Source organism: Aulonocara sp. 'chitande type north' Nkhata Bay, linkage group LG11 (genome assembly GCF_057382095.1).
Source record: "Aulonocara sp. 'chitande type north' Nkhata Bay isolate Kocher_YH1m ecotype deep benthic linkage group LG11, A_spYH_male_GT1.1, whole genome shotgun sequence".
Lineage (NCBI taxonomy): Eukaryota > Metazoa > Chordata > Actinopteri > Cichliformes > Cichlidae > Aulonocara > Aulonocara sp. 'chitande type north' Nkhata Bay.
Genome location: NC_141354.1, coordinates 16,052,406 through 16,070,553, shown reverse-complemented (window position 1 = coordinate 16,070,553; position 18,148 = coordinate 16,052,406). Strand labels below are relative to the sequence as shown.

Here is an 18,148-nt window from a genome sequence, read left to right as displayed (position 1 = left end):
GTCCCTCTCCCAGTGACTGCTTCTCTTGTGGTCTTTCTGTTCTCCTTTGCCCTCCCTCTCCCTCTCTCTGCTACAGTAGCTGTGTAGCATGTAACATGGAGTCTGTTTGGAGGTCACAGAGACGCAGTTTAAAGGCTACAGGAAGCTACCACGAATAGTTCTTTTGGTGAACACATTTCTATGAATGAAATTCTACTCTAAGTGACAACTTATTAACATAGATCACAATTAGCTTTGGATGGCTAGTCTTGGTATAGTATCCTAATATGGCAGATATGACTGATATATCAAGTATGCATCTTTTACAGCCCGACAGATAAACATCCGCTGATATTTTTTTTTGTCTTTCAAACACATGTATTTCCTAACGTTTGTAAAGTGTACGTATTTATGAGCCCTTTTTAAGATTAAGACAGTTTAAAAATATTCTTGTTTTAATATCACAACAATTCACGGATTTCTCATTTATCATCTGCTTGCGGTGTTCGTGGTCTCTTTTTGAGATGTGTTGCCAACAAAGACGTAGCAGAACGCCCTTGAAGGATGGTTGAAGGATGTTTCTCCCGTCTCTTCTTTACCTTTTACATTATCATTTATCTGAGATTATAAATGTCAATACTGATAAATTGGGAAATAACTAATACTGGTTGATATATTGGTTGGGCTTGAGTCGCTTTTAATTATTATTTTTTAATTATTTATTATTTTTAAACATAACCAAAGCTGACCCAAAGTGCCATTGTAGTGATCCACGTGGGCCAAGAATACACACAATATGTAGTCCAAACACAGAATAGGGTGCACACAGGACTAGGAATAAAATTTCAAATATGAAAGCTGCATTAAAGTTAATACAACTATAGAATAAATAGATGAAATAAAAGATACAAATATATATCACTTCCTCTTAACAACCATTAATTATTCCAGTAGGACCAAATAAGGATAGTTTGATTAAAGCACAAAGGAGTTCTGGACGGATTTACCTCCCTGTTTGACACACTGCTTGTCACAGTCGTTGCTTATCAAACGAGTGAGGGAAGAAGAATGAACCAAGTTGTGAAGAAAAGGAAACTGACAGGATAAAAACAAAAGGGCAAAGAGAGCTAATTAACTAAAGTGATACAGTGAAAAAATTACATTCAAAATGTTAATACAGACACAAAATGCGTGTGCAGCAATTAAATTCATAACTGCTGCTTTTCTGTATTCCCTCTGCTTGAAACGCATGAAATGTGATCCATAAGAAATACAAAAACTGCAGTTGGAAACAATCTGAATGAGAGACCTTATCTAATAACCGTCTTCAAATAATTTACTTTTTGTATTCAGTTATCTGTTAAAGTGTAACAACACAATTAATATTGACCTAATATACTGACATATACACATTTCATTGTAATTAGCATACTTATAGAAAGGCGACGCAGTCCATGTCTAGAAGGTAATGTTATTGGCTGTTAGGTTGTTGTATATCTACAGCTTGAAAAGCCTGACCTATTACACACACTCATCTGTCAGCATGTCACTGACTCCCTCACCGAGAGGTGACAATCCCTCTCAGTTATTTATTCCAACAGGATCAGTCACATATATGTGACCTGGCCTTCTTGCTTTCACATGCAGCAGGGACAGACCTCTCTTTCAGCTCATAGAGACAAGACGCTGTGAGCTTTCACGCTCTAAGATAATACTTGAAGATCTAAACCAAAACAAAGCACAGTTAACCCTCAGGTTCTGTGCGCTTAGATAACTATTTAATTCAAAACCTCAGAGAACACATTCAGCACCTCAGAGGGTATAAATTCCCCACAAGTTAGAGGAAACCGAAAGGATCGCTGCCTTTCGAAGCTCCTATGAGACCCCGGGTTGTTATCTGTGACTCTGGATATGGCTAGTCTGACCGTGTTATTCCGGTTGCACTACATGGGCTTTCTCAGGGACAGGAAAGGTCGGCTGACAGCGGAACCGCATCAGGCAGCTAACAGAGTCGGTAGGTGCACCCAGAAAGTGCTGCTGAAAGAATACTAAAGATGTGAATGTTAGTATTCACATTTCTTGTCTTTTTTATGGCTTTTGTGTCAAAAATGTCTGCACATGCTAAATTTCAGTGTCATGCTTTATGTCTAGATAAAGTCTTTGCTGCGGCTTGAATGCTGATGCACGCTAAGCACACTTTTGGTTGCTGGTTCATGTGTTTTTGAGCCTCTTATTTTTCAGTCTTATCTAAACTTTCTTTATAATTTGTAAAAAAAATAGAAAATGCAACAGTTTGGATGGATATCAATACAATTCATCCCGATAGAATAGGAAAACAGCAAGCTAATTACTTTATGCATCAATGTTGCTTCAGTTATTTTGAGGTTTATTAACATGACGCAAGGGCTAAAATATAAAAGCTTTTCACACAAATGAACAAACTGATTATTAGTGTGTGTGCATGCTTCATCAATCAATTTTAAAGACTAACTGCATCAGGTGAAGAAGATCCAAGTCCCAGCAGACACACTGTATGTAAATACACTTGAAGAGATGACAAGAAGGACATTATTTACATTAAGGGCCCTGAGGTGGCCCACTGCTAAAGCTCATAGCAACAGATTCTGAGTATTAGTCAGAGAGCAGATTACAACCAATCATTATTAAAGCCTATTTCACTCACAAATCCACCAGCTACAACTGTTTGGCTGGCTTAACCCTAGCCAGGCACACAGGGTGGGGAGAAACTATTAAATGCAAAGCAGCACTTGTTACTAAATCTTGTTTTGGGGAGGGGTTAGTGACATGTGGGGAGACATAGTGAAGAAAAGCCAGTTGGTGAAGGCAAAAAGGAGCTGGCAGTGTCTTTGGCTTTCTGCAGCTCAGTGGGTGGCGGGGCGTTGACCAATATATGGCACGGCTGTTTAGTTGCCTCCTCACCATGCCACAGTGGTATAATCAGAAAGCTAGAATGGGTAGGGGCGATAGCCACTGTAAATTTTGATAGGATGTTGTGTAGGACTATATAGATTGGAATGGTTTGCTGCTGGATTTAGTTTACCCATGGCAGTGCTGGATAACCACAGCTGGCAGTACGCCCAGGCTGGAAAAACCCTGATCAGGCTATCAGGTAGAGTATTGTTTATTATAAATGTATTTTGTTATGCTTATCCAAAATCCTGTGATGAGACAGGGTGTGTGGTTAAAAAATAATAATGTCCACGAAGAGATATTTACCAAAATTCATTCCGATCTCTAGAGATGTATTTATTTTCCCTCCTTATTTAATGTTCGTGATCAGGAGCCTCATTAGGCCTCACAATGCTTTGTCAGTTGTGATGTTTGTGTCCCATGATTAGTGCAGAATGGCTTTAATGCAATACAGCTGTATCAAAGCTTATCCCATGAGAAATAAATAATAGGAATGCATAGCAAACCAGTTCAAAAAATGCACACTAAATGATACTATTGTGAAGATTTTAATTTAGATTTTTTTTTTAAACTTTTTTTTAACTGAGGTTATGTTTTTAAGCCTGTGGTTTTATTGAGCTGTGTTGCTCTTTAGGTCGCAGGAGCCAAGATGTAGGGGTTTGTGTTTTGATGTTTATGGCAGTCGGAGGGACAAGAGAGTCTATGTGTACATTGTCGGATGCTTGAAAAGGTTATCATTTTCCTGTTAAGTAGGTAGCAAGAGTGATTGAGACTAAGAACTGTAAGTTATATTACCATATAAATAGGAAGAAAATGAAAATACTATCTTATATTTGTTTATTGGGTGTTAAGGGTGCATTATGAAAATCAAGACCATACCTAAATAGTCAGTCTGCACAGCCACAGTGGGTCAGTGCCATGTGTTGAAACAGATTGACCAGTACAGCTGGTCTTGATGGAAAGATTCACATATTGTGCATAGCTTTGGGATGGTTTTAGTTCCTTAATATATTCCTCTAATGCCACTAGAAGAAATGACAGCTACCCATCTTTTTGTAGTAAAAACCATCTTTTTTTTTCTTCCTCCATACTAGTTTAATCACAAGACTGAGTACCTGTAGGGGTAATGAATGCAGGTGTCTGAGTAGATGACTTCTGAGGCGATTAGGAGAAGTGGTGCGATTTGTCACGATGGGTACACAGCAGAGTGAGATCCAAACAGAGCCAGCTGAGGGAGGATATATGAAGCCGCTGGCATAGTTTAATTTAAAATACATACACTAAGGCAACGCTCGGATCAATCTTTGCACCTGAGACTGAGTGAGCTTTTGTTTTGTATGGTAAAGCGCACTGACCTAGTCTTTTGGCCCGATGATCAACAGTACTGTAAAAGCATGAGTATGTGTGCACTGTGATGTTCTGATGAATGTTATTGAGGGAAATTAAATGCTGCAGCACTTTAGATGTCTCATTTATATATTCTGCTATGGCTCTCCTGCCCTATAAAAGCTGGATAGATGCAAAATGCTGAGCGCTTCCAATCGAAAGGCCGTCCTCTGTTGCTGACATCGCCTGGATCAAAAACCTGATGCTGTCGTCCTGCATCATTTATTTCAGCAGCAACTTTGCCCACACCCCAAGATTTAAGACTAAACTAAGTAATGCCAAACAGAAACAAACCGAAACAGTGGGTTACTAGTAGTGAGGCAGAGGGGAATGCCAAGTATGTCAGAAGCAAATACAGTCAAACTGCAGAGGGAGGTGAGAATGGAGACAGGCAGAGTGAAAGGACGTCACACAAGAGATGAAAAGTGCAAAGAACAAAGCAAGGAGGAGACATAAACACTGTGGTTGTTATTCAGACTCAGTGAGCTGTGAACAGAACAGAGAAACAGCTGTAGCATCTTAATAAGAACACATAAAGGACATAATCTCTCAAGGTGTATTCTAACCGGATCGCGAATGAAACAGCTGCACATACAAACAGACAGCCGCGCACGTTGTCTCATGACCGCAGGCTCACTCCCAAGTTCTGCAGACCTCGTATATATATCGCTGCAAAGTGCTACACTTGCAAGATAATTCCAGGAGTGTGCATGCAAGTGTTTTGCGTAGCGATGCACTATTATGAGGGCACAGATGTGACCACAGTAGTTCATTATCCAGCATTGAAACTTTGATTGTACCCTTCGTCGGCCTCCCTCACAAACAGCTCAGTGAAACAGCCTTCACATGCACAATCACTGGCTTGCATAAGACTGCTGACCATTGTTTATCTTTGCACTGCCCCTCAACTGCTCACACACTCTGCTAAATAAGAGTTATAATTAGGGATCGAGTTGTATTTGTTGTATTGTTTGACTTGGACATGATTTTACAGAGCTGTTAGTCCCGCGGTTTGTTCTGGACGATGACTCGTTCATTCAGCGGGACTTTTTAATCTTTAACATATATTTAGTTTCAGTCTGTCATCTCTTAGGTTTTCCTGTGATAATCCCCATAATAACTTATTTACGCAAGTGACATTGTGTTGAAAGGTTCCATTTAAGTTTTCATTCAGCTTGTTTTAAACATTGTGCTGTTTGTAGTAATGTGCCGAGCAGCATTTAAAAAATTTATGAGAAAAAAAAAGAAGAATCCATGATAGCAGTGTTTTATCTGAAGGAGCGACATTGCAGATTTGAGATTTAAGCACAGTGTGAGAGCCACAGCGTGGTATTAGTTTTTTGTATTCTACCTTTCCAGTTTGTTATGATTTATTCATGGCCTCTTTCTGTTGGGTTTAGGGGTTATATCCCGGTCGAGGGGTTGCGGTTGGAGCAAAGTGTTATTTTTGCTGTAAGCCACACTGTAACAACAATATGAGAAACCCGATGAAAGTTGAGCTCGCCACAGTCCCCAGGCCCCCTGCCAGCTCCCGATGAAGGTCGCAGAATTAGAGTGGAGTGGGGCAGGGGCTGCTAGAAGTGGCTTTGTATGTGAGGAAGACGTGTGAATGAAAGCGGCAAAAATAAATAAATGCAGGTGATTTACAGCTGAAGAGCCTAGAAAGAGAATCAGAGGGAGAGGAGCAGAACAAGAGAGAGCGCGATGAGAGAGTTTGCTGTTTTTTATCTTATCACCCTGTTGCACGGAGCAACACTCACTTCCTAGTCCTGGTTGTCACACCAGGGACATGATGACTGCCCTGCTTGTCATAGAGACCAGGCCAAACATTCATACATGAAGGGAAAGGTAGCTTGATCTCCACTACACACTAGGGGGATGAGCAGAAATAGAGCGCGACACGAAAACTTCATATGGCAGACACATGACAAATCTAGGTGATGTGTGAATGGATGTGCTAACTGAGCTTAAAGATGCTTTTCTAAGCCTGTTGTAAAAGATTGCAAAAATACCTGCAATAGTTCAGTATTGAATTGTATAAGCTGCGTGTTGAAGATTTTGTTGTTGTTGTTATTGTGGAGTTATTGTGCTTTTTTAATTTTCTGCCTTACTTTTGCGCTAGTGGTGCAATGGTGGATGCTCATGTTAAACACTATACATTATCTCTACTCTTAGATCTGTATGATGTCATAGATATATCTTTATTTCCAACTTACAGCTCTGTCTGTAAGCCCAGCAGAACCACTCACTGGCATTTCAGACTGAGAGGCAGCCAGTTAGAAGAAAGCTTGTTTAAAGTGACAGGACCTGGAGCAGCGTTTGTCAGACAGCGGATGAACTGATGGTTTGTGCTAGCGTCCAGTATAGGCTAAGCAAGAGCTATTTTGAACCGTGAATCATGCAAAGCAACTCTGATTCAAAAATAAAAATTTGGAGCTTATTGAGCTTAAAACAAATGGCATACCTAGTGTCACAATTACACAATTAGCTCAAAGTAAGCCAGAATACTGGCTGGAACAGTTTTGGCTAAATACATCAAAAATACTGCAAAAACCTCCAAAACTTGATTGTATGCATTCAGAGAGAGAAGGTTCCAGAAGGATGCTGATGTATAGCTTGTCTGCCAGGTCTCACTTACACTGTTTCACTGTGCTGGACCTCTTGGACATGTTTATGCTGTCAGTGCATGTTACAACATTTTTAATGACATTATCTAACAAATACTATGGCTTGCTGTGTGGTACATCCCTTCCAAGATGAATGTGTTTCGGTATTGGTGACCAATGGTCTGTTGAAGTTTGCTAGTGTTGTATTGATATTAATCTCCACTGACTAGCAAATACGTGTTTGTGCAACATTTATGGATACAGCTTGCTAACCAGGGATGCTAGTGTTAACTAATAGTGTAACAGCTCGCCCTCTCTCCCAAACTTTCTTAAAGAGCTAATATAATGGCATACAAAATCCTAAGGTTAAGGTTTCCAAGACTAGTGGGTGGCAACACAGTGACTATTTCCATCCTTTATGTACAGTTTATGGAGTGTCTGTGGCCTGTGCCCTGCTTTTTGCCAAAGTTCTCTTTACTTTTATCCAAAAAGCTTATAAATTGGCACATCCGTCCCTCTGAGGGAGCACTATTCTGAGAGGCTCACAAAGGATGTCAGTCACACTGCTGCACCGTGAAGCACCAGCCAGAACAGCACCAGCACACATCCGTACACATACAGAACCTTTAAAGCTACAAGTGTGCCTTTCTGTATATGTAACAATGACAGGGTTAGATATATGTCAGGCAGTTTCCAAAGCTTCTGGACTGTCCAACAAGCTGTTCTGACAGGGTATATTGGCCCCATAAATGAATCCGCTCCCACACTTCCTCAGTGTCTGCGCTGTTCCCTAAAAGCTGCATATATACTGAGCCAAACCATGCTGAGCAGTGCAACAAATGACTCCCAGTTCTCTCTTTTAGCACTAACACATAGTGAGGGTCACATACTGGGCTCTGACCCAGAACTGAAGTATGGAAGAAGCATATGAACTGCACTGCAGTTCATGTTGCTCTTGCATTATAAATCTTCATACGTAGTCACCACTTAATTTTAAAGAGTCTTTCATTCTTACAGCTGTAATTTGTTAGATTTGTCCGGTAAAATATTGTTGTATGAAAAAATGCTGGGTGCACATTTTTAGTATGAAATTCATTTCATAGCAAGTGCTGCTCTAAATCTCTGAATCTCACCACAGTTATCCTCGCTGGCAGCTGGAATGCACGTTATCAAATTTTTGCTGGGATGGTCACGATATCAGCCAGTGGAATTGTACTGTAGCATTTCTGCAGCATTATGCTGCATGCCTGATCTGTTCCACTGCACTACATTTAGCCTGGCTTGTAATTGGTCTGAGTTTGAGGTTACGAGGTTATGAGCCAGAGGATTGGCATCATGTGGCATGGCAGGCTGCACAGATGCACCGTGTTCAGTCTAGCCTGTGGTCTGACGGATTGGAATCAAAGGGATTGGCCCTGTGCATCGAGGCTGTGATTTCCAACTTTCTGTGGAAAGACGACGCACATATGCTCATTTTGGATTATGAGATGTTGTTACAGCGCTTGTAGGTGAAGCAATTGCTTGCAATTATCTCTGCATGTGTTGCAATTTTGGTTGGGGGTTCGTAGAATTTCTACATTACTGTCTAAACTTACTGCATTCATTCCCCCATTACATCTCAATAAAGCCTTCTAAAAACTAGCCTGTAACCCAGATTGGAAACGATGTAAGATGTTCTCAGTCTGTGCTGTGAAGAATTAGTACAACACTGAAGACAATCTGTTCTCCAGTAGTGTATTCAGATTAGTATGTGAGTCTTTCCAGCCCGGAGTTAGGAGGGCAAAGGGAAAAGGATTGGCATGCTTCTGCTACATGACTACGCGAATTGATGGATTTAGGGCAGAATCCTTTTGGAGTTAGAAAGACAAAAAAAAGGGCTGAACAGAGTGAATCTGTGTCATCACCTCTTGCTCCGACTCTGCTTTCTAAATTCATGCAGAGCAACAGTAACAGATTGAAAACGCAATGTTCTTTGTGGAATTTTGGAATCACAGAAACATTACAGTTTCGAAACCATGCATGAAGCTCTTTACTCCCACGTACAGGCTCAGTTAAGATCTCACGTGAAGTTAAATGCAAGCTGCAATTTTCTGTCTTAAGCTCAACTAAACTGTAAGGGTTGACTGACCCTCGGGCAACATGAAAACACAAGTTTTGCCAAGTTGCTGCCACTACTAAACATACAGCAGTTTGCATTATTATACAAATGAGCAAACTGTACGAGATCATCTTTGCTTTTTGCTTGTTATTGATTGCAAGAAAGAGAGAAAAATCATTCACCTCTGACCTTTTCTTCTATTCAATTCAATTATTTTTACTTTTATTCCACTAGCTGGGCCCACGTCCTCATTGTAGGTTTGACAGCGTTTTAGTAGGTAAAGGTGAATGCTTGGACATGAATTGAGCTGCGGTTTGGGGAAGGCCTCGAAGGGGACTGGCGACAGCTCCTGGGCCTGACAGATCCCCATGTACTAAATAGGAGTGAAGAAGTTAAAGAATTGAGAACAAGGAGGGAGGGAGGGTGGGGCACGTAAACAAGAATGAACAGTTTGCAGAACTGGGGGGAACCTATATAGATGAAGGAGAAGGAGGCGTGGTCCCGCTTCTGAAATTCCGATACATAATCTCCAATTATATAGCGCAAAAGCATTGTAAGGTAAAGACCCTCCAATATTACAGGGAAACCCCAACAATCAGAGAACAGCCAATCAGTAAGCACTTGGCGAAAGTGGAAAGGAAGAAACCTCCAGCAGAACCAGGCTCAGGGCAGGATAGCCATTTGCGATGACTTGTTGGGATCGTGAATATTACATGGTTTTGAACCACACTGAATATCCATTAAATTAAAAAAATTTAATAAAGTAAAACAATATCAGAGTATAGTGCACGACCTAAATATGTAGTGGAAATGCAAATTGCTACAAAGAGCACGCCTCGCAACCCAGAGAATTGTCTTATTTCACACATTATGTGTTATTTGCACCTTTGATGGATGTCTGCACAATGTCTCCATAAACAAACGCGCAAAGAGACAGAGAGTGTTTAAGTGCATATGTCGCTGCCCACATTTCTGCCTGTAATGAATGAGAAACTGTTATGCATTGCATATGTCTAGATGATCTGTTTCATCTGATCTGCCAGGTGTTTCGCATTCATCACCTGGCATATCCTGATACTTTCTAGATTTGAGGAGAGATATGTTGCTAAGGCCCTTTGTCTTTATTTCCTGTTTAAATTGTTGTAATATGTTATAATAATAAAAAGCTTACTATAAAGGGCATATTTTGTGGACAAGCATTATTCATATTACAGGGTGCTGAATGCACGCCACCAGTAAAATGGATTGTACTCATTATGAGACCGCTATGAACAAAGAATCTTTGATTGAAAAGCTTTATTTCATGCTCAGTAGACTTGTAAATGAAGGGTCGCATGTAGTGAAAGGAGGAGGTTGTTGTGTGTGTGCTTCTTTTGTTTTAATACAGTGCTATGCAAAAGCCTCGAGCCACCCCCCATTTCTTTATATTTCGCTAGGAAAATTGGAAATGTGTACAAATAGGTGCAGGAAGTTATTGAAAAATGTGTAAACATAACTTGAAATACAGTACTTAAGGGAAAAACGGCATTTGCACAATTGTAACAAGCTTGAAAGTCAATATTTGGTGTGACCACCTTTATTCTTCAACACAGCTTTAAGTAATTTCTTTCTTCATTAGTCTTCAGGAATAGTTCTCCAGGCTTCTTGGTTTCCATTCAAAGATGAGCCCACGTTGGGCTCTTGGGAGGCTATGTTGTGTTTTTGACCAACAAGATATGCCTTTTAATATTTTAGCAATTGTTGTGTTACAAAATGAAGTCATTTCACCAATGAGATTTTTTCCTCATAGTATTGCATGGTGGATCGAAGTTTGATGGTACTTTTCTGAGTTCATAATTCCATTCCATCAATTCCACCATGACATGATGATGTAGACATTCACTGTTGTACCTCACTGCTGATCTCCTGTGCACATACCAATGACCATTTGAACCAAAAAATTTATCTTGGATTCATTACTGTCACTGATTTTCAGTCAAATGTAATTTGACAGCCTCCCTTCCAATGATGAACTTCGGTCAACAGTAGAAAGATCAACTGATGGGCCAGCTGCTTTTTTCAGTTCGTGTGTCAGGTCAAGGATTTATTCCTGTTTCATAAGGACGTGACTTACAGATGCTGTTCATTTGCTGAAATGTTTTTTCTTAGGCCTGGCACACCTTTTGTCCAACACTTGTCCAGTTTCCTCAGATTTTTTTAAAGTCATACTGCACACATGCTGAGATATAAGTTTTGGCTAACAGCGGTTTAAGACTCAACTTGTTGGTTGAAAAAATGCTTGGACTGTGTTGTCTTTGACATTTTTCATAGATTCTTTTGAAGAAATGGAAACAAATGATGTGTTTTTGCAATACAATTTAAAACTGTTTCTTTCCTAAGTTTTCTGTTATGTGTAGACACAACACTGGTTAATCCCTTGATTTAGTTACCTTTTTTATGCTTGAATGATTCACAGTTCAGTGTTAAGTGGTTTGGTCAGGTATAAGGACTGGATTGAAAATGAGTGAAAATGTCCAAAGAAAAACTTGAAACACCCCTAGAAAGCCTGAAGAACTACACAACAGTGTGTGTGTGGCAAGAGGCGGTGATGGGATGTCATGAATCACAGTGTGTAGGGTAGTACTTACTGTTTACTAAAATTAGGAGAGGCTCTGATGTCATAAGTAATAGGCCATCATACTGTGAAACTTTCTCTTTACTGCCAGCTGCTCTCGATTTTTTTTTTAAGCAATGCAGCATTTATGTTAAATTCACCACCGAATTTTGAAAAATCAGTATTTAGGCATTAAAATATACAACTGCAGATCTGTTTAGCTTAGCACAGTCCTCAACATAAAGCTTAAGTGCATATATGCCCAGCTTTCTGCTGACCTGGTCTGATCTGTGGTGTTTGAGAAAGGTGCGTAGCTTGAGTTTTAGCGGGGAAAGCAGGAGTGTAACAGAGGTCAGTGCTGGCTGCGTGCCAGAGTCAGTATCTTACATAAACTACCACTGAGAGGAATGTGTCTGGGGCACACTTCACAGGAAAGGCACACATGTGCTAACACAAAAACCTGCTAGAGGTGTATTGTTTCTTTTTGCCTTTGCTCTGTATAGTGCTGATTTTCAGTGAATGCAGTCCCAGCAACAAAGCACTATTCTAAAGACACACAATGAAGTCTCTCTGTTAACTCTTTCCATGATTATTACTATGGGTTTTTTTTTTAAAATCTGCAAGTCAAGAGAAGACACACAGGTGTAGGAGGACATGAAGCATGGAGGCTTAAAATATGTGGGTTTCCCTATCCTCTTACCAATGGAAAGACAATAAAAAGCCATTGATGCTACGTCAGTCCCATTTTCTGTCAGCTGGTTGTGACATTATCCTTGAATCAGTCCAGTCGCTTCCTACAGAGAGGTGACGTGATACCGCTCAGGCCTGACTTCAAACCGTGGCTGAAATCAATATTACAGGAGCTGTTTAAACCTGCAGGAGCTATTTAGTTGTTTTCTCTTTGCTTTTCTGCAGTCCTGTGTGTGTGCTGTCACAGCTGGTCGTTCTGTCCTCATATTCTTCTCTATGCTTTCACAAATACGACTTGGCTTCTCTATTCCTGTGATGTCATACTGCACATTTAAAAGATAGCCTGTTTCTTGTTTCTTCATATCTTCAGCTTATAACTCACTAACAACTTAGGAGACGCAATCACAGGTTTAATGGCACTCGTGTTGAAATATATCTACATTACAGCATGTCACTCAGTGTCTGAATTGTGCCATCAAGCCATCACTTTTTTTAGAGTAATATTAAGTCACTACCTCCTGCTGGAGATATTGGCTTGTACTTGTCACGACTGACTTTTATTGAAGGGAATTTGGCATGATTCAGCACTCAGTAGACTGGCCTCTCTGATTAGTTGGTTTCTGTTGGTAGTCAGTATGATAAAGTGCTTATATTAGAAATGCCAAAGCAGCACCGTGTTTGTGCAAAGTTGTTACTATATATTTCTTTTTTTGACCCCCTAGGCTCTGTTTATCAGAACTTAGCCCCCCAAACGGCATCTTATTGAAGCATTTTATGCAAAGCAGGACTGTTATTTTTCAGCGCCATCCTGGATGTGATAGTCTGTGCCCTCAGTTCTAATAGCATTATCACGCCTTGAGTCAGTTGTAGTTCAGGTGATAGCGGTGATTTATGTGGTGGCGGGACTTAAGATAATGAACTGCATCGGTTACATTTCTTATGTGTTTGTGTGAGAGAGATGACTAAGAGCTACGTGAGGAATATCTGATGACATCACTAGCAAACTGAAAGTGCAGGCAGAGCCCCCTCCCTACCCGCCAGCTCCTTACTCATATATTCACCAGCCTGAAATGTCAATATCATCATGGCTGATGTATATTTTCTTTTACTAACTATGGCATGATTGCGTTCAGCTATGCATTATTGCCCTTTTCAGTCCTCATAATGAAATTTCCTGAAGAATAAATATGCTTATCAGTTATCACCAAATACCAAAATACTGCCTTCAGTAAACGTGCTGTTTTCATGTTAAGGAGAAAGAGAGACTGAGGGTGTGTGTGTGTGTGTGTGTGTGTGTGTGTGTGTGTGTGTGTGTACATAAATGCTCCATCTTCCTGGTATTAACCATGTGCCATCTGTTGAGGAGGCGAGGCAAAGGGGATGACATTTCAGCAACATAGTGTAACACACTGACTATTGTGGGAATTCCTGAGTAAACCTAAGTAGGCTGAACATTCAGTGCTAAAGCAATGGACTATTTCAAAAATAATGCAAATGTAATAGCTTGCAAGATACAAGAAGCAGATAGTTAAAACAGAGATTTTCTTGGCAACTAGTTAGATCTGCAGCCAGTCTTAACTTCCTCAGAATTGCTACTAGTAACAACATCAACCTTAACTCTAACCAGTTCCATAGAGCCACTTCTGCTGTGTCTGTGGTCATTGATATGAACAAAGTTACAAAAAGCATTATAATGTACATTTATGTTGTTTTTTGCGCGCTGTGCTATAAAGTGGGTTACCTTATTTAAGTGTTTCGTCTTTTTTGGTGTGCTGCAGGGTCATGTATTCTCTACGTGGGTGTAAAGGTTGAATGAACTTGGTCTAATTGCTGTCTCTGCGTTAAATATTTTGATTTTAAATATTCTATTCTGCTTATTTTTTCTGTGTTTCAGGGTTTCATCGTAATGAGGATATGAAGGCCATTGATGTGCTTCCAATCCTCAAGGAGAAGGTTGCCTTTCTCTCAGGTCAGTGTCATTTTTATGTGCTGTAATTGTAAATATCTGTTTCAACTTTAAGCTCACTGAAACTTCCATCCATCCTTTTTCAGTGAAGAAGTCAGTCTAGTTACTTCTGACATTCAGCAAAATTGTGCTCTTATTTTAAGGAGCCATTGTATCACTATATTGCTGTAGAGTCCTTACAGTGCTCTATGTTTGGTGTCATTCCCTGTATTTTAGTGTTTGCAAGGCAGGCTGGAGTAAAGCCACTTTAGCATTTAGACAAACCTGAGAATATGCTTTGCTCTAATTCTACTTTCTTAGACTGTCAGCCATTTAGAAAATCCCTTTGTTTCTATCAAATAATGTATTCTGTGAAACCTGTCAAACATTTTTTGCTCATCCGGCTTAAAGACCAGTGAGCTTAGTCCATGGTGAGTTTTCTGCCCAACCGAGAATTGATACTTCCCCCTGAGTATTGGTCGTTGTTTAGTGAATCTCGCCGATTCTTGCAGCCAGATGACCTAAATTATCGCATTTATTGTCTAGTTTAATATCTTAATCTGTTTCCTCGGTATCTCTCATTTTCTTCCAAATCATGTTATTTTTCTGATTTATATTTCTGTGGTTGACCTTTCTCATTAATCTGTATTCATTAACATAAACCATTATCCACAATATTAAATATAATTTCCTCATCAGAGTTTTATAGGAGTACACTTTTCTAATCACATGGATACTTTTTGATGTCTCATTTTTTGTCACCTGCTTCTTCTCTCGCTTGTGTAGGCTAGGTCACTTATCCAAATAGCTACTGTGATGACACCAAACTCATAGTTTATCTAGATTAACCAATCTTGAAAGCTTCAAAAAATGTTGCATATGATCACTGACGCCTCATCATTTTCACTTGGCTTAAGCTAACTATACAGATGCTGCCTATGTTGCTAGCCTACTAGCTAGTCATGAGTTCGGTTAGACACTTTCCCTATTCACATTTCTAATCTATTTATTTAGTGAAACATGCACAACTGAAACTCTAGGAACCAAAACTTGAGCAGTATTTTCTGTAGTACTTTAAGCCAACTATGTAGTGTGCTTATCTGCAGCAGGAGTCTCTATCTTTTTGACTGTATTATAAACCATTAGGGGCTAATTGTCTAATTTTGTGGCAGGTGTTCAATTTGCTAGCTTAATAGGTTGATAACATGGGCACATTTTTGGCTTTAAAGGTGAGAGGTCAGTGACATCAAGTGTGAAATTTTCACATGGAAATGGAGACTGGTCTTGGGTATAGTTGTTGGCTCCCCTGTTGCATTTGGTATGTGTAGCTAATTTATTAGCATTCACTTATTTCTCTGAACTGTGAATTTGACACAGCATGGTTTTGATCTGACTTTTACATCATTTGTGTTAACTGTATTGGCATAGTTGTGAGTAATTTAAGATGTTTTTTTTCTGTCAGATTAGTAGTTGGTGTGGTTTGTTATAGCTCTGTGACTGGAACTCCATTACCACTCTTGTAACTGTGATTTGACCTGTCTTTCTATCTGAACCAGCTATCTCTACTCACTAGTTATCTCTGACAATTGTAAAAAGAAAATATCTTCATAATTTAAATAGGTTTTCTTTGTGTCATTGTATTTCTATGCGAAGGTGGCAGAGACAGACGTGGAGGTCCGATTCTCACCTTTCCAGCACGGAGCAACCATGACAGAATACGACCCGAAGACCTGCGCAGGCTCATAGCATACTTGGCCACAATCCCAAGGTAAGGATAGTGGAACACACACCCAACTATGGACGTGCGTAGACGCTCAAATATAACCTCTGCTATAGCTTGCTATTGATGTTTCCCACGTGACATCGAGAGTTGTTTGCAATAACTGGACATGATACAACTGACAACTGCTAGATGAAAATGTGTGTTCCCCAACTGGTTTGCAGTGGTTTCTGGAGGCTGTTACTGGGTAAAATTAGTTTTAAAGAAGATGCTGCTCCAGAAACCTTTTGGTGATTGCTTTGGTTTTTAGCAGGTTGCCTGTAGTTGCCTGTAGGTGAGCAGTAGTACTTTTCACAGTTTTGCTACAGCTTAGAGAGTAGCCAGCCAATCTTTGTAGACAAGTCCATCAGCTCCATTCAGTCTACCACCATGGCAATACGCTAACAACCAATGTAGTCACAAGGACATTTTGGGGGAATGCACTTTTCTCCCAGCCAAAAGGTAGCTGCCAGGGGGTCGCTGACTGGCTTAAGTAAAGCTCTCAGCGACTTCCATCAACCTGCACTTACAACTCGCTCAGGAAATACTCATCTTTCCTTCATGACCATTGATTGCCAGATGGTTGTGCGCTCTAGGCCTGTATGACTGGGACCTTATTCACTTGATCCTACATTGTCACCATGATTGTCCCACATCCAAAATGTCAAACAAGTTAACATCAGATGGTTAGCGGTCATGTATCCACAAAGCCTGAAGACAGACAAAGTATACTCATTGTTTGGTTTGTGTTTGACTTTCCCACCTTTCTTAATTAAAAAAAAAAAAACTGGGCTGTTTTTATTTTGGATTCTCTGTAAAGTGTCTAAGGGTGTATTGCCAATTGTTGACCCCCCACCTCACCTCTCATTCCTGCATTTGATGTGTTGTCATGCTAGACTAGAGTCTGCTGCACACTCAAAACGTGTTGCCACAGGAAGCATTTCCAAAGTTGCTCCCTGTAGTTGTGTGCAGGCTGATCTTCAAATCTAGAAGCACTTTTAATACGTAGCTCCGGGCGTTTACCTGTTTGGAGTCAGTTGTCATTAGCTTAGAGGGAAGTTTGCACTTTTCTTCTCTGCTGCGTCTGATCTCCCCTGTGCTATGCTTACTAGTGCTTTGCAGGTTGACTGCTTTAAAGTCTTTTTCACGGTGGAGTTTGGAGATTTGTCTTGAGGCAAGAAGTGGTCCAGATCAGTTACTGAAAAAAAAGATGGAGTGCAGATTCACTGATCTTTTAGTTCATCTGTGGGATGTCAGAGGCTGAATGAGGCATTTTCAGTTCCTGCATAAATTTCAGTAGCAGCAGCAGAATCAAGTTTAACTGTTGGGTTCACAGCTTTACTTTGTTTACTCCCTATAGATTATGTGCGTAGTTATCATCCCACAGAATATATTCTCAGATCAAATGCCTTAAAACCCAAAAAGAGGGTGAATGAAGTCTAAATTATGCACGCAAGGAGTTTATGTTTTATGTCAAAGTGCCTGTTATTTTAAGTTTGGAGAGCAGTCTGTGTTGGATAAAAAGTTTATGTTAAAATCATTATCTGAAGGCAGATCATTTTGCCAATCTGATCTCTTTATTAAAAGTGTTGCAATAATTTTCTCTAAAGTATTTTTTAGGGCTGAGAGGTAAAAAAAAACAAGTATCTACCTCTAACTAAAGCCGTAGAAGCCGATACAGCTGGTGTGCAAAGACTTACAGGCTTCCAAACTGCTCAGCTCTTTAGAAAGAGGTAAGACTGGAGAGGATAAAAGATTAGTCAGAGGTGGCCAGTCATCCAGTCGGAAGGCCGAGGAGTGTCATAAGTCAGGAGGAGGCCAGCTTCTTTTCCTCAGCTTAATTTCTCTTCCTCCTGTCTAAATATTTCTGCTGCCTTACCCCCTTTTTTTTCTTTACCCTCCTTCCAGTCTCAGTATCTCTCTTTCTCACTCGCTCTCCTCTCTATCGGCTCTGCTCTGTTTTTTTTTTTCTCTATCCATTTGGCTGCCGATCTGTTTTCATAGAGTGTGGTCAGAGTGAGATAGAGCAGGAGGCCCTGCGTCTATTTCTGTGTCCTAGCTACACATTCAGATTAAAGCCTTTAATACTGAGAAACAACCTTTTATGGAAGTGTACGGCAGCAGGACTCCTGGTAAGCGGCGGTGGAAACTTCAACGCTTG

The 18,148-nt window shown here is 40.2% G+C and overlaps 1 protein-coding gene across 8 annotated transcripts in view; it reads left to right on the top strand.

Moving 5' to 3' along the window:
- triob (trio Rho guanine nucleotide exchange factor b) overlaps positions 1 to 18,148 on the top strand; it is a 109,943-nt gene that overhangs the window by 27,516 nt on the left and 64,279 nt on the right. For 5 of the 8 annotated variants that reach the window (XM_086310793.1, XM_086310791.1, XM_086310795.1 and 2 more), the window contains 2 exons: positions 14,178 to 14,252; positions 15,882 to 15,996. In XM_086310793.1, the coding sequence (XP_086166919.1) occupies positions 14,178 to 14,252; positions 15,882 to 15,996 (190 nt within the window). Of the gene's footprint in view, positions 1 to 1,906; positions 1,994 to 2,950; positions 3,110 to 14,177; positions 14,253 to 15,881; positions 15,997 to 17,779; positions 18,120 to 18,148 lie in introns of those variants that run through there. The other 3 variants (XM_086310792.1, XM_086310794.1, XM_086310797.1) reach the window with 3 other exon arrangements.